At 41.2% G+C, this 16483-nt stretch overlaps 1 protein-coding gene across 4 annotated transcripts in view; it reads right to left on the bottom strand.

The window, feature by feature from the left end:
- Positions 1-3600: 3600 nt before the first annotated feature.
- The window catches only part of LOC119728739 (teneurin-3-like), a 59483-nt gene continuing 46600 nt past the window's right edge, over positions 3601-16483 (bottom strand). For all 4 annotated transcript variants that reach the window (XM_038201094.1, XM_038201096.1, XM_038201095.1 and 1 more), the window contains 11 exons: positions 15803-15943; positions 15108-15357; positions 14300-14532; positions 13809-13963; positions 12715-13634; positions 12336-12511; positions 11557-11804; positions 10846-11148; positions 8939-10544; positions 8532-8671; positions 3601-7235 (listed from right to left, as the gene is read on the bottom strand). In XM_038201094.1, coding sequence (XP_038057022.1) covers positions 6480-7235; positions 8532-8671; positions 8939-10544; positions 10846-11148; positions 11557-11804; positions 12336-12511; positions 12715-13634; positions 13809-13963; positions 14300-14532; positions 15108-15357; positions 15803-15943 — 4928 coding nt within the window. In that variant the 3' untranslated portion in view covers positions 3601-6479. The remainder of the gene's footprint in view (positions 7236-8531; positions 8672-8938; positions 10545-10845; positions 11149-11556; positions 11805-12335; positions 12512-12714; positions 13635-13808; positions 13964-14299; positions 14533-15107; positions 15358-15802; positions 15944-16483) is intronic.

Genomic DNA, 16483 nt, shown 5'->3' with positions numbered 1-16483 from the left:
CACAAGCAAGTACAATGCAAGTTTTTCCCAAGTATACATTTTGCATATTATCCAGGGTGATCATGAAAATATGACAAAAAGATACTCAGCAAAACTTTCATAGAAGTTTTAAAATCAAACAAACTTAAACAGCTCCAGAAGGGGGGGGGGGGATTAGGCATTGAATTCCATGACAAACAATTCATGAACTCAATGCATAATGTGTTGTTAATCACATTTGTAGAGGGGAATTATAATTTTGACTGTCAATTTGAATTTTTGTTTGTTTCCTTTTTGGAAATGCTGGCATTCTATACAATTAGATCTATCTTAGTGCAGAATGTGAGGTACATACTCGTTCAGGTATAAGTTGTGTGAATTTATTGAGCACAAATATATTTAATGCCAGTTATGCCTTTAGCATCTTGGAGATATGGACACAATGCAAGGGCACTATTTAGGGCGGGTACATTTGAGTAAATATAAAGAGTTTATGCACACTACACAGCACCCTCAGGTTGTGTCCACTATTTCTCAAAAAGGCTAAATGACTGTAGCTTGGGAAACCCCAGCTGAGCTCCAATACTAATCAGCAAATTGACATCTAGACCTATATGTCGAATTCCCAGTGAGCGTTGGAGCTGGGGTTTCCCAAGCTAAAATGACTGATGATAAAAAAACCAAACAAATTACACAAACGAGATAAATGCTGATGTTAGAAATGGACCTTTTTGTGATTTCTGCAATTAATAGGCTCAGAAAAAAGCCGACAAATTACAGATACCAGGCTGGCAAGTTACAATTTTGTAAGATTTTTTTTACTTGGGCAAACTTATACCATTTAAATTTGTTCCAACAAGTTTCTGTTGTTTTACCATAGTCACCAAAACATTTCTTGATAATTTCATACATTTTCTGAAGATTGGGTTCCAAGAATGTAATAGAGAGTAAGATCAAACTTGTTTCTTAGCATTCCCCATACTTACCTTTTCTTACCCCCCCCCCATGAAACAAAGACACGTTTGTTTTGGAATTGAAATTTATTTCAAATCTTCAATTTTTTGGTTCATGTTTTGCAATGACTGACATGAATGTTTAGTGTGTGTACAGTGGGGAAAAAAAGATAATGCATAATGTGAACACATGGCAACTAGCACAAGCACCCTTCTACACATATACCGTTTATTTAATTAAAGATGTGAGTTCCAATTGAGGTCCAATTATATTGCTTTCCAATTATAACTGTGACAGAAATACAATGCACATTTCCAGAAATGGATGCAAAATTAACAAACAGCAATGAATCAAGTTAATAATCTTGTTGTAGAACAATTATCAAGGTTGCATTGTTATGAATTCAATATAGGGATTTAATTGGGCAAGGCATTTCAAAATGGCTTTTCCCCACCCAGGGGCAATACTGGAACTTTGTAATACCTGAATGGTAGTCCGATAATGTGGGACTCTCAACATATTGAGAGTCTAAGGCTTCACCACTCTCAGTCTCAGGTGAAAAATTGTTGAAGAAAAGTTGCCTTTAAAAATCGAACCGAGAACCCAAACTTGGCTGGTGAAATACTGAGGACCTTGTCTTTGTCATGAAACTTTTGGAGAGCTTTGTCAGCTAAAGAGTGCGTAAATTTCCCCAGATTTTGTTTGCATGTTTTTCTGCACTCAAGGTCCCAGTCTGTTTGAATGAGTGATAACATAAAACCAAGATATTGCAAATTTTGAGAACCTCCTTCCAGCATTTCATAGGAAAAAAGACTGCTTTATTTGTAGACTAAAAAAATGAGGTTACATTTTTAGAACTGAAGTGATAGCAAGATACATTCACATTGAGAGCAATTATTTGAGAACCTCATAATCACAAGTTAAGTTTTGATAAATTGTCCCCCCCCCCAAAAAAAATAATGTGCCTTAAAACTTTAGTCCTGCATGTCCTCTGACTATTTTCCTTGCACATTAGTTTTGAACTGTTTGTTTTCTGAAAAATACACCATTAAAATGTCCTGGGAATATAGACGAAATAGCCATGGGAATGGCTAAGTAAGGAGAATCACTGGGATTGGTAACCACAAATACCATTAATTATATTGGTCTGAATATTTCAAGATATGAAAGTAACATTGGACATATATACAAGGTAGTTTATAATTTTGTTTTGGCAATGTGGAACCAAAAATTTGCAGTTGATATTCATGCATTGTGAACCAAGTTATCATAGTCACAAACTATTTTATAAATGACAAAAGTTCCACATGGTCAGGCACGGTTCTAAAGCCTATATATATTTTTTTTTGGGGGGGGGGCCCCTAGCAGGGGGGGGGGGGGCCCTAGCAGGGGTGGATCCAGAAATTATTGCAGGGAGGCGTGCTGAAATGTAGACCGTTTTTTTTCTGGGGACACTTAGGCCACCGAAAATCAAAAGGTGGGGGGGGGGGGGGGGGGGGGGGGGGGCTCGTACCACATTTTCAATGGGGAGCGTTGATAAAATCCTACAATATAATGTATATAATACTTATAGTGTACAAGTGCCCCCTTCTGACAACTCTTTTTCAGACCAAAAAAAAAATGGGGCTACAGGCCCCCCCCCCCCCACCGCGCCTGCACGTGGCGTCTTGAATACCAACCGAAAACGTATTTCGCGCCATTTTCAATGAATTCAATTTTTTGTGATGCCAGACTTTTTTTGAGGGACTCTTTTCCCCCTTTCTCATATGACCTCGTACAATTTGCAGCACGATACACTTCTTTACCAAGCACAGGGCAGCAAACACAACTTAACATTTGGAATATTGATGCCGTAGTTTCCTCGAATTCTTATAAATTGTGAGGAAGGAGTATCGTTCCAAACGCTTTACGAATAGTGTGTAAATCCCCTGGGATGAACTTACCTCGTGTTGTAGAACATGTTCATTTTACTTACGGAAATACACATGTAGTTACACTTCACCGGAAAGGAAAGCGACAGCTCCCTGTTCTAGTCGAAATGCGTCAAAATTGCTCGAACAGGAGGTAAATTCACAGATGAATTATATATCTTTCTGCCGTCAGCAAGCTCCACAGATGGCATTTAGAAGGCAAAATCAGATGAAAATTTGCAAAAATATCTTCACGAAGTGGCGTGGAACAAAATGGCGTCCTTCCAGCCAGCTGATGCGCCAACCATTGAGCCTTTTAATTATATGCAAGCCTGCCCACCCAAATATGGTCAGCTACAATACAATTAGCCAGCCGCTTTTGTAGATGAACCAATCAGCTGCCTTCAGGGACTTCAAAATTAGAATATGCTGAATATGTATTATTTTCTAGAATACGCTTAAAATCTTTTAGAACTCTTTCCTGAAAATGCAATTGGATATCTGTGAAGTTTTCCGAGTATCACAGAAAATTATACGAATCTAAATGATTAAATAAGAAAAACTGACAATGAAATATGCAAGTATAAAACTGAACAAAAGAGTTAATATGCAGAAAGGATTACCTCTTCAAATTTGATGCAATGAAGTGTGTGGACGGAATGTACGCAAAAACCTTATCATTTTTGAAAAAAATCTCACTTCTTTAGCAGGCTTATCATTACTTGAACGCACAATTACATAAAGCCACACTGCTTGATTTTTTTTTATCAATTATTTATTCTCAAAACTGGACAAGGCTTAAACCTTCTCCACATCAGCGCTGTACAAAAATAATGCTTACATCATTATTAACAATTTTGCAATTTAGTTCACTACCAGCCAGGCTGCTACAGAGAAAAACAGCAGCTATTTTAGAGGAAACTTCCAGCTAAACTTCAAGGATGCATAATACAGAATACACATGCCATTTTGAAAACCTTTGCAACGTAAAGAAAAAAGATACGGGGATAACATTAACAAGTGATGAGTGAAGAGTATGTACATCAAGTTCGACTATCAGCACAATATTCACAGCTTTTTTATCTAATAAAATGAGCACCACTCTACCAGATAAGTCACATCATAAAAAGGAGTAGAAATACATAAACTACAGTATTTTTGGCTAAAGTATTTTAAGAGTTGTTGTAAAGAACACACAGGATGAGAGTCAATGCAAGACCATCCAGAAAATATACATATAAAATAAGAACATGCAAAAACAAGACACGAAATACAAATTTAGTACTAAACATAGCAAAGAAAAGGTTCAGCCAAGTACAATGTATAAACATGTTGTTTAAACTTCTCTGTAAAATGGCAGCCTATATATTGTAATGGATTTCTTATACAGCTTTAAAATAACAATTAAAGATTGACATAAAATAAGAATTTAGATTGCATAGCACTGTAATCACTTACACTTACCGACTGAACAGAGTAGGAAATCTAACGTGAAATATCAGATATATTTGATGCAAGGAACATTCTTGTCAAGTCTCTGATGTAATTACAATGTAATACATGATTTTAATTGTCTGGTACCCTGTGTTTTTTCCCGTTTAACTTGAAGGAACTGAAGGGAACTTTTCTAACTGAGAAAGTATGTACCCTGACTTTTCAACAAGGTGTAATTTATGGCAACAGTTGTTCTAGACTCATACAGGAAAAAACAATTTTCAGTCTTATTCAATATGACAATGAATCCCTTGCTTTATAAAGGACATGTCAATGAATAGAACTTTTGTCTTTCATATTTGTACATACAAATTACTTTGTTTTTGTTAATAAAAGGTATGTACATGCTTACTATTTAGGTATAAAAATATCAACCTTTTGCTTGTATAACTGTCTACCACAGAGTCTGCAATTTTTATGGAAAACCCACATTTTTGCAAACTCAGAAATTCTACTTTCCATGATAAACTGAAACACAAAAGACCTAGTTTAAAATGCACATTACATTTAAATAAATTTGGCATATACTCTAGCAACATAAATAAAATGTCAGTATTTTAAGTCATTCACGTCTTCTACCTATTTTACCTACAGCAGTTCTTGAAATATCTTTCAAAAATGATTGTCATGCAATTAAGTGATTTGTTACTTTCTAATATGATAACAAATGTGAAAAATTGTCCTAAAGTGTCTTGAACTAATAAACACGTTCAAAACGTTCGCTGTTCAAAACATGTATCATAAGTACATGTACATTATGAGTATTACTATATCTACATTTAAACATAAAATTTAACAGGTCAACACAAAATAAAAATGCCGCAAGAAACCCTCCAATAATGCTCAAAACTGAGCAGACTTTCAAATGCTTTGTTTACCAAAATTGCTGAGTTAACAAAAATCAAACAGAAGATCCCGCTTCTGCAACCATTTTTTCCCAAACCTATTTACATATGTGTTAATCCACTATTCCCATATGCTGAAATGTGTCATTCACCAGTATAAAAAATGGTGGTTTTCAAATAAGCTAGCATTACTGATTGTGTATCTAAATTCTATTTACAATTTTTGTCCTAATTTCTTATAATTCAACCTTATATAGGGTTGCCACTTTTCATATTCATTCAAACGAACATCTGATATAAATTACACTTTTTTCTTTCATTTCATGATTTTTCTCACAAAAGTTAAATTACATATTATATTTTTATTCACAAGTTTATTTAAATCACGACATTTTTTTTGATTGGAAAACTGATGACCAATCATAATAGTTATACACATGTACAGGTAAAAAACGGTTAGTTTTTACAAATTAAATTCTGATGAATTATCAGAAGCACATATTTTTTCGCAGCGTAAATGGTATATATATATAAACATATGGCACATTAAGTATGCATGTGGTAGCGTTGTCTTGTCAATACAGCACACAAGAAAATGCAGACAGTTCATTTAAGATCTCGCAATGCATATTGAGGCGATCTCCCTTTTTGATGACAGGTTTAGAGGTAAAAAAAAAAACCTCCACCAAGTTAGCTTCTTGATAAGTAGAGATTTGCAATAGTGCAGGTAGACCTTTAAAATTGCTAATCACACGGTCCTGCATATTAAAGGAAGCAGGGCATATTTTTTACTTCTTTGATCTCCAGTGAACACAACACACACTGCAATGGAGTAGCAGGAGATAATTCTCATACACATTTGCAGATGTTGTAACAGGCCTTATTGCCTCTTCTACTGAAACTTGTCCATGTCATCATCCCAGTCACAAGACTTGAATACATTCCTTCACTCAGTTTTATGTTTTCTTTTGAAAAGCATAAGGCTACTCTACAATTGAAACTTGTAGCCGTTGGTGCGGTTAACAAATTTGCATTATTCTTCATCTTTGAAGAACCAAAGTGGTAAAAATCCAGCTGAGATTGACAGTCCTTAAAGCTTGCATCTTTGAAATCATCTCAGTTCTATGGAAGCACTATAGGACTCAATGGCCCGTGAAGGTGATGGATACTACTCCAGCAGAGGTGCTACATAACGACACGCTATTTTTCAGAAAACATCTGCTGAATTATAAACAGCATGTGGAACTTCGAGAAAGACGCCAATAGTTTCCTCAGGCTTGTCCAAGTTGCGTCAATGCTACGTTTGTAGATTTTGAGGCACCCTGACGAGTCGTATGGCATTTCCATCAAAGGCCATTTCTGGGAAGACCGTTGGGTCCAGTGTGTACTGCCCCTCATAGGTGGGCAGGAAGCCATTTTGTAAGATGGCCGCCTTTTCCACGGCGGTCCAGTTGATCGTGCCCCGCCGGTTGTTCAAAATGTTGACTTTCTCTTTTTGCCAGGCCTGGGCAATGGCCACATCCTTAGCCTGGGCTAGCACCATAGTTCTGGCAGCGTCTGACGTGATACCGTACATGAAGTTCCAGGCTATGTATTCCGTCCGTAGCGTAATGATCGTGGCATTGGCTTGAGGTGACGACCTTGCTGCCACCACCATTCTCCCATCATTGAGAATCATGTTCAAGCTTGCAACTTCCGGAATCAAATCCAGCGCGTCCAAGTCGTCCTCCGCGTCGTTGGACTTCACAAAATACTGCACATCGCGCCCATCCTGCGTGTGGCGCAACTTCTCCAGGATTTCAGCCCCGGTTACTATGGAGACCAGCTTCTCCGTTGTCTCTCCGATGGCCCCGAACACCTCCACGTCAATTTTGTCGCGGTTGAGCGTCAGCAGGACGCTCCCTCCAATGAGGGCGGGGCTACTGGTGAATTTGACAGGGGGTGGAGTGTAGGTTTTAGAGTCCCTGGCAAAGTGGTCGATGGGCAGAGCGTGGAAGTTGGTGTACATCATGTCCATGTGAAGGCTTCCCTGGCAGTCAAGGGCAGTGCAGGGCTGTTTGGAGAGAATAGAGAAAGGTATCCTCAGTGATGGAGATTTTACATTAGAAAATGGAAAGTCAAATCTGAATTCATCCAGTCCCAAGTCCAATCAGAAGTAAGGTTACACTTTATAGCTGAAGAACTATGACAATGGGCCTTAAAGGGAAAATACATCATTTGCAAACATCAAAAAATAAAACTACCAAATCATTTTGAAATACCTTGCTGGACTGTAAGTGAATGACAGTGTAAAGCATCCTGTAAAATCATGGCACCTGGTGTACTGTCATTTTCAAGAAAAGTGTTATTTTTGTATCAATTTCCAACGCTGATCGGCCGATCAGCGTTGGAAAAAAACTGGCTTTTTTTCAAATACTTGCCCCAGTTGACCATCGCACTTGTTTGCAATCGATTATACACCTATGAACGGGTACAAGCCAGCTAGACTGATTCCCTGACCTTACAATTCCCCAATATATGTAAACTGCTCTGTTTCTTCTTAAATGGAGTCAGGGAACCAGACTACAGGAAAATGATTGTTTTTCTTGGTTTTTATAGCATTTTCGAACCCAAAACCTCAAAAAAGTCAGTCTAACTATATTTGATATATATTTCCAACCCCCCAATTCCATCCATTTCTGAAAATTACAGCAAAAGCAAATGATGTATATTCCCTTTAATCACGAGGAAGCCAATTTGGTCGTGTTCCCTGAGTGTATTTTATCAATTGTGAACTGTTGAATGGGATGGTGCCAGACTACTTATGCATTCTAGCCTCACTTTCATTTAGTTTTGTAAATGTGGCTTAAAACATTAGGGTATGTCTAATCACAAATCTTATATTATTCATCACAACACACTGGAATTAATTTGTAATTTACTTTTAATATGTCATTGCTTTCATTTCTCTTAGCAAGTTCCAAAAATAAAAAAATTTACCTCGCTTTCAATTTAATATGGCTGACTCATGAATAGAGCCCATGCAATTTCCTTATCACAATGCACTTTACAAGCTTGTCACTTGACTTCAAAGTCAAAATGCCTTGTGTGCACTTGACTACAACATTGAAGTGGCGTAGTGGCAACTAATTTTCAAATAAATGTTGCACGAACTCATGGAGTCTACCTATGAGAATCTGAATGCCACTGAGCCTGGGTGCACGACAGAAATATCCTTTACGGTCGGATGCATTTTCTAGCTCTGCCATAGATGATGTTCTCTGGCATGGAGTTTGCACACTTATTTAGTTTGAAGGTATATTTATAAAGTACAAATTGTTTATCACACTATGTTAGAGGAGGCACGTACCTTTGCCCAGGATGTCATGACCGTGCTGTCCTTCCAGGCTGAGCGCTGAGAGTCAATCGTCTCGATCTGGCCGTTGCGATTCAGCTGGGGGATCATGTTGTTGATGTCATATCCCAACACTGGGAACCAACTCCACAGATCTAACAGGGCAAGGGAAGAGAGGTCGTCTTTAAAAGTTTGGTTCCACAACCAATTTATACTTGGAAACAATTCAAAAGTTGCGCCTTCTGTATGTATACGTATTGCTGGCATTTGCATGTACTTTTTCAACACTTTTCAAATAAAGTCTATGTTTGCCAGAGAATATACCACTGCTATGTCTTTTTTGCCAAGATGTGCAACACATCTGCAACCATTTGGAGAACATCTGTTTAATCTTATTGAACCGTTCCTGCTTTTGTGCTCACCTGACAGGTAGTGGCTCTCTGTATCACTTCCAACAAAGATGTTTCCATTGAATGTGTACATGTTGAATGCTTTAGTCCTGGAAGTCTGTGTGATGTCCTTGAAGAAGTTGAGGTCGGGTGACGTCCATCGGCCACAGATGGGATCGTAGTCCCTTCTGTCAAAATGGACCAGTCTTGTTAGCGAGTCGTAGATGCCTCCCTGGAAGCCGATGTGGAGAAGAAACGTTGGGTCCGAGTCACTCAGGACTTTACCTAGAGGATCCAGGGTGAGTCTTTTGAGGATTTCCCCGTTGGCATTGAAGACAGCAATGGGGGAGCCGACGTGATTGGACGCCACGTACAGCTGTGTCTGGCCCCGACGGATAGCAAACAGGAAGCCCTGGAGGTCATACTCCAGAGAGGTCATCTCGCGGGCCATGTGGTCATAGATGTGGGTGACGCGGGTGGGTTTAGTGATGTCGCCATAGAAGAACTGGACCTGCCGGCCCGTGTGGTCTTTACGCCAGATGCGCCGGCCCACGCCATCATACTTGTAGCGGATGTCGTAGACATGGGGCTTGTAAGCATGCACCAAAAGACAGTTGGAGTTGTACTCAAAGATCTCTTCTCCTCTCTGGGTCAGGAAGCCATCACTATCCATCCGGTAATCAGTGGTACCGACCCTGGTGATGCGGTCCTGGTCATCATAGTCCAATGTTTCAATTGAACCCTGATGGCTCAGTGAAGCGATGTTGCCATTGTTGTCATATGTATACTTCCACATTAAGCGATCGTCCACCGTGACTTCTTCCAACTGGCCGTTGACGTCAAAGAAATACTTTGTGGTGTGGGACTCGTTGGGCATTGTCAGCACACGCTGAGCCATACGGCCGGTTAAATGATACAAAAGTGACATGCTGGCGATAGTGCCCACTCCGGTGATTTGGTAACTGACTTCTTGCAGCAATGCATACGTGCCATACTGTTTCCTCAACTGGAAGAAGGAATCCGCCATGATCTGAGTGACGGCATCTGGGTAGGTCACCGTAAAGAACCCCATTTGTTCCACTCTGCCTGTCTCGCTGTCAAATCTCATTTCTTTCAGCGGCAGCACCGTTGTGTTGAACTCAGCAGAGATGGTTGCCGCACGGAAAGTCGCGTCGTAGACGTAATCGTATCGCGCATTCATCAACCCCTCGAAACCGGTCGTGCGCACCAGCATCTGTTCCACCAGCGGTCCATTGTGCACGAATCGCATGGAATTGTGGAATCGCCCCTCTTGTAGCTCGATCGTCTTCACCTGGTCTGTGTTGCTGTGGTAACTGTACTCCACGGCCGTCTCCTCAAAGAGTACGTCAGCCATGCGATCCTTGTTGTCGTAAATGTACGTGGTGCGGCGTCCCGTCCCGGGAAAGTAGGTCTGCAGGAGGTGACCTGATTGGCTGAGGTCCTGCATTACCCAGGGTGCATTGTCCTCACTGGAGTAAATGTTTCTGGTGTAGCCGAGGGAGATCACGGTTCTGATTCGATGGCGTGCTCCTGTCGGCATGGTAACCATCTTCAGATTGCCAGAGTTGTCATACAGCATGGCGTAGTGCTGGCCATTGGGCACAGTGGTTTGTGATGGCTAAAAAAAGATTGCATAAAAATGTCGATAATTAGATTTTTTCATTAGAATCAAAATCTTCAACCTTAATCAGTTTGATATTTCCTCCGAGAAACCATGGCTGATATATTGCTTTTTTTTGGTCAGGCAGTAGAAAACTGGACATTGTGAAATATGGGTAGACTTAAACCTTTATTAGACAGATGACCAATAAATTTGCTGCTTTTTGCCTGGAGTTTAGTTGTATGACAGTGAGGCCTGTCCCAATGGTAACTTTGTAAATATTTATAAAACCCCCAAAGTACATAAAATTTAGCCTTACCTGAACAGCTCTCTCATACGCAAAATTCCACATGCTGTCATTCCCATGGCGACGCCCAACCAGCCTTCCCTCAATGTCATACGAGAAGGCCTCAAACATCAACCCCCGCTGCCAGCGAATGAGCCGGCCCAGAGGGTCATAGGTCGCGTTGGTGGGTTTCAGGCCATGTGTGGGGAGCCACTCGATGGGTAGCCCCGTTGCGTCGTGGGTAATGATGAGTATTGGGATGCCGTCCGCGTTCTGGAGGGTCTCCGTCTTGGTGAAGCGGTTGTACTCCAGAGTGAAGACGTGCTCCCCGTTGATCTACGAATGAAGGAGAAATGATAGGATTGGATAAATCCTTGAAGATTCAAGCAGCAAATCATTCTTTGAGCAACGCTCTTTAATCTTAAAGAAAGTTTGAGCATGGTCTACTGTTAACCATAAGTAGCTTTCACAATGATGTTCAGGCAACTCTAGAGGACTACTTGGAAGCAGGACATTATTTGCATCGTTGGTTCTTAAAAGACTTGTTTCATTTGTGGGTACAGATGGAAACACTGACAGAAAAACTGGCAAGAGATGTAAGTGAGTATGACTTCTTTGAGTAAACTTCACTTTCACATGCAAGGTGACAAAAGGAAAGCTGATAAAGAGAGATCAACTAATGGTTAAATCATTATTCACGCTGAAACTCTTCTTGAATTAACTCCTCCTTGCCCTCCTCCTTACCCGCAGTTTCCGGCCGATGACCAGTATCTTCCGCCTGTCTTGACCTCCCCTCCGCCCGTAGTATCGCCAGTCCAGCCGGTTGACCAGGTCCTCGGGCAGGACAATCTTGCGTTTGGTCATGACGGCGTAAGGGTCATCCTCGTAGACTGGGTGAGAATCCCGCTGCAGTTGGACGGTGACACCGTTGGGGTAGCTGAGGGAGAACTGGCCGTCATGGCGTGATTGGATGATGGTGGCCATCAGGTCCGCTGTATTGAGGGATAAGATGATGTAAAATTCATAAGTCTTGAAAATATTTATCTGAAATCTGACTGATCCCATTATTGGGCACTATGGCATTAACTTTACCCATATCACATATTTTTGTATATATTATTTTATGTTAGCGGATCTGAAAGGGGTGTCATTCTGGGAACTGGAATCTGCAACTACTGAGAGTTGATTCCTTATAAACCCTACAACCTTCTCCAAAACACTGCAATTTTTGCTTTTAGAAAGCCCTGTGTTTATTGAATGGATATATGTCTACACACTCCCCCAAAATGCGAAACTTATCCTCTAATAAGCAAATAAGTATCCTAAAAATCACTTCATTTGGAGTCTTTTCTGATTGGGCTTTGCATCCTCCAGTAGACTTCACATGGAGGGTATTGGCAAACATCCAGCACACTGAAGAAAAATATACACTCGGCGAGCAAGGGTTTGAAGGAATTGAGTCACAATCCTCACTCCAAGTTTAAAAATGAGATCTTATCATTTCTGACAGTTCTCCAACCCACCTTGCAGTAGCGTCTGCTCCGTCAGCCAAGTGTGCTGCAGCGTGGAGCTGATGAAGTCAGCCCGGCCTGGCTCAGTCATCTCAACGATGGAGTGAGAGTCGTTGGTCCTGGATCGTAGCTTGGTCACCTCCCCTGTTGGCCACGTGACTGTCTCCAATAACCCTTGCTTGTTGTACCTGTGAGGATGCCACAGTGAAAGAGACAAATAATAATAATGCTTATGAATTCAAGGTGAATTCAAAGGGCGAGAGCACATTGCATCCCAAGTGACAATCTGTAGACTATATTTTGACAATTTCAATTTCAATTTTATTATTTTGCAATCTGCATTTTCTAACAAAACTACATAAAAAATAATCAGCTTAGTAATATTACTTACTCATAGACGTGTTGTAGTACATTGCCACTGTATTTTGCCATCAGCAGACCTTCACCGGAATCATGATACTCCAGTCTGGTAACCTGACTCCCATCTCCATTGGCAGTCCCCGTCAACAAGCCCTGACTGTTCAGGGTCAGCTCGACAATATCGCCGCTGGATGGCAGCAGTCTCAATGGAGACCCGTTATCATCACGGATGATCCTCAAATCGTTTCCGGGTCCATCAGAGACTGACCGTAGCTTCATGTTGCCATCATAGGACAGGTTGCGGGATGCCAGCTGCGTGAGGGTGTCCCACGTGGTCTGGTGGAATCCCCGCTGGTCAAAGCGGTAGATCTCGCGACGATCTGGTGATGCCAGGAGATAGTGGCCTTCTTCGTCGAGCTTGGGGATGTCTAAGGTGACCTTGCGGATGCGGAGGTTCCTCTGGTCCGCGATGATGAGGTCGTTGTCTGGGGTTACAGTCAAGGCAACGGGAGTGTTGAGGTTGGCATCGACAGCGAAGAGCTGATCCTGATCAAAGCAGATGCACTCCTCCTCACGGCAGTCGCATTCCGAGTCTCGGCCGGCATACCAGGAGATAATTCCATCCGTGGTGATGCGGCGGACGCGGTGCAGATGGAGGTTATCCGTCTCGGCTACAAACAGCTCACCAGTGCTTGAAAAGGCTAAGGCACTAGGCAGCATCAACTGCTCCTGCGTGGCCAACTTGGGTCCTGATTGGACGCCGCTGATCATGTGATCTTCATCAGAGGGGCCTAACTGTGGGGCACCATCAAAGGGGCAATTGGGGGGAACACCAGCGAAGACCGATGCTAAACCGTCTTTCCCTAGCCGTAGGATGACCGTTTCATCGGTAACGTAAATGGAGTCGTCAATGGGATTTATGGCAATATCAGTTGGCCACTGAAGCTTCACCTGGTCAAGTAAAAAAAAAATTTAAAAAAAAAATAGGAAATTGGGTTTGGCAAACTCCAAATTTTCATAATCTAAAGTGAGCGACTGATTTTTTCAACGAGTCAGCTCTGTTGCCAGCATCCTTGACAAAAAAAAACCCCAAAACAAAAAAATCAACATCCATTGCTTTCCTACCTGATCGAAGGACATGCTGTCGGAGCATTTCGGCAGTCTGGTTGGCCCGACCCAGGTATGGGACCCGACTACTGTTGTGATGATGCCATCTTGGATCTTCCGGACTACGGTTCCATCAACAAAGTATATGGTTCCATCTCTACCAACAGCGATGCCTGAAAAATTAACAAATATCACAAAATAATACATTACTGGAAAGAATCTCACATTTCTTTTCATTAGTTCATTACTTAAGGCCTTTGGTCTCTTCACATGCTCACTTCAACAATTCAGCCCCAACCCCTCCATTACAAAAAAAACACTCCCCAATTTCCAAACCTCAGCCACCTTCCACCTTAAACTAAAAATACTGCTTTATTAAAGTTCAACACTCGCAGTCAACTCCGTTGAAGAAATCATTGACTTCAACAACTCAGCCTACCCATTTCAAAATTTCTTGATTTTAAGACCTCACCCAACCTCTTATGAAAAATCCTAGATCCTCCACTCACCTTTGGGATCCAGCAGCTTTGCATCCGTGGCCGACCCCCCATCGCCGCAGCCATCAGGATCCAGAGGTTGGCAGGGGGTTCCTGTACCGGCCACCAGCATCAGGTTGCTGGAGACGTTGGGGATGTTGGCTAGCTTCCTGATCTGGTAGATCTGGCGGGTCTGTCCGTCTGAGAGATACAGGACGCCTGTCAGGGGGCTCACGGCCAGGTAGTACTTGTAGGAGGGCTGATATCTGTGGGGGAGAGGAACTTTTTTTATGAGTTTAAGATGCATTTTTTGAGCTTGAAAGACTTTTAAAAGCCAAGTAATTTGTGTACATCTGTCACAAATGGCAGTTATGTGATTTTTAGAATTCACACTCAAGTGATTTTTATACAGAGTGTTTAAAACAATGTAAATTAGACAACATTTAGAAATTCAGAGGTTTTTTCATCTCAGTTGGAGCTTTATCAAGCAATCACACATTAGCAGCTGGATACCGCTGAAAGCCACATTTACGTAATTTTTTAACACTACATTTTCAAACGATTTCAGATTTGGGTCTTTTGAGCTGGGTTTTCTCAAATCTAACAATAACAATAATAAATATAGTAAAAAAAATTCCTGAGTCTAATATAGCGCATGTATCTACCAGCAATTAGGTACTCAAGGCACTGGAAATTATGTCTTTTATTCAAGACAGGTAAATGAGCTTTCAGTTAGAGTCTGTCTAGAGTCCGGCTTTCACATTACATTTAGTTCCATGCATTCCATGTCTTCAACAAACTCCAACAAACTCCAAAAGTCAATGAAAAGCCTCAGACTAACCTCAACTGCAGAACGTTGGTGGCATTGCCGTACTTGTCAATTCTCCGGACAAAGTTGGAATCACCGACGTAAACATCACCCTGAGGACTGCTGGCCAGGGCGATGGGTGCCAGCATGCGGTTGTTCTTGGCTCGGCCCGCGCACTGCGAGCAGTCCTCGTTACGCTGACGACCATTGCCCATGATGGATTGGATGGTGGCCGGCTGGTGGTGGTAGAACACACGCTGGCCTGTGCCAAGGCTCAGGATAGCTGATGAAGTACAGAGAAATGAGAAGATGTGTTGTGAATTCTTTGAAAGCTTTGTCCATTTCACACCTAAATTTCCGAATGCTGCTCTTCAAGGACGATATACATGTTTTGTACGCAGGCTTGATGTCTGATGTCTGTATATGTGTGCATTTAAGACAACATGTTGTTTACAGCATTAACTTTGCATATCTAAAATGGTTCCTACCTCTGTGATAATTGAGGGACTTGGAACCAGTCTACTCGCGTCTCCCTCTGGTTTGTATGGTTTAACAGAACAACTATTAATGAAACGCCAATCCTTTCCCCGAGTTGAATTCAGGTCATCACAAGTCATCCTCTCTGAAGTCAAGTGACGAGCTATTCCGATCAACATCCTGACTTTTCATTGACTTGTGATTCATTCATAACACAATGCCCTTTTTAGTCTCTCTCCAGTGATTCTTACCTTTTTCTGGATTGTAGTTATGGTGGACAGGTAGCTGCCAGCCGCCTAGATCCATGGAGCCCCAGTCAGGTGCGTCAATTGCGATTCGCTGCTTCCTCCAAATGATGTCATCACAGCCTTGGTACTCATAGCCAACAGAAACTAGGAAAACAACCACAGTGGGTTTTTTTTAAGACAAATTCTGGAATGCCACCTACACAAATGTAAGCATCTTTTAAGGAGGAGTGGGCACAGGCCAATTTTTTGGAGGAAAATTTAGAACATTTACTTAAGTGTCATATAGATTATTTTGTTTAACTGTTGCTACATTACATACATAATATGCCCCACAAAAATATTGAAAAAATGAAGTAAAATTTCTATTGTAATTATCATCCAGAAATTGTTAAATTAACTTTTGGAATAAAATCATTGTAGACAAACATTAATATTCTAATATCTGTCATGTTTTTAAATGGAACTTTTCTGAATACTTAGAGAATTTTCTAACGCTCAGCTTTGTCTCCAGGCTTGTTTTTATCGCTGGCTCCAGAATTATTTTTGAGGTTTTCAAAGTCCCAACCAAATGGAGAAACTTTGGTTTAAGTTACAGGATTTTGTACCCAAAAAAACTGAACATGTACTTATACTGAACTCAGTCCCCAAAGTCAGGGCCTTAAAACTCCTGAAACCCAAGCTAGG

The sequence above is a fragment of the Patiria miniata genome, unplaced genomic scaffold, assembly GCF_015706575.1.
Source record: "Patiria miniata isolate m_02_andy unplaced genomic scaffold, ASM1570657v1 HiC_scaffold_20, whole genome shotgun sequence".
In the NCBI taxonomy this organism is placed as follows: Eukaryota; Metazoa; Echinodermata; class Asteroidea; order Valvatida; family Asterinidae; genus Patiria; species Patiria miniata.
Note: the sequence above shows the minus strand (reverse complement) of the source record. Positions and strands in the feature narration are given on the sequence as shown.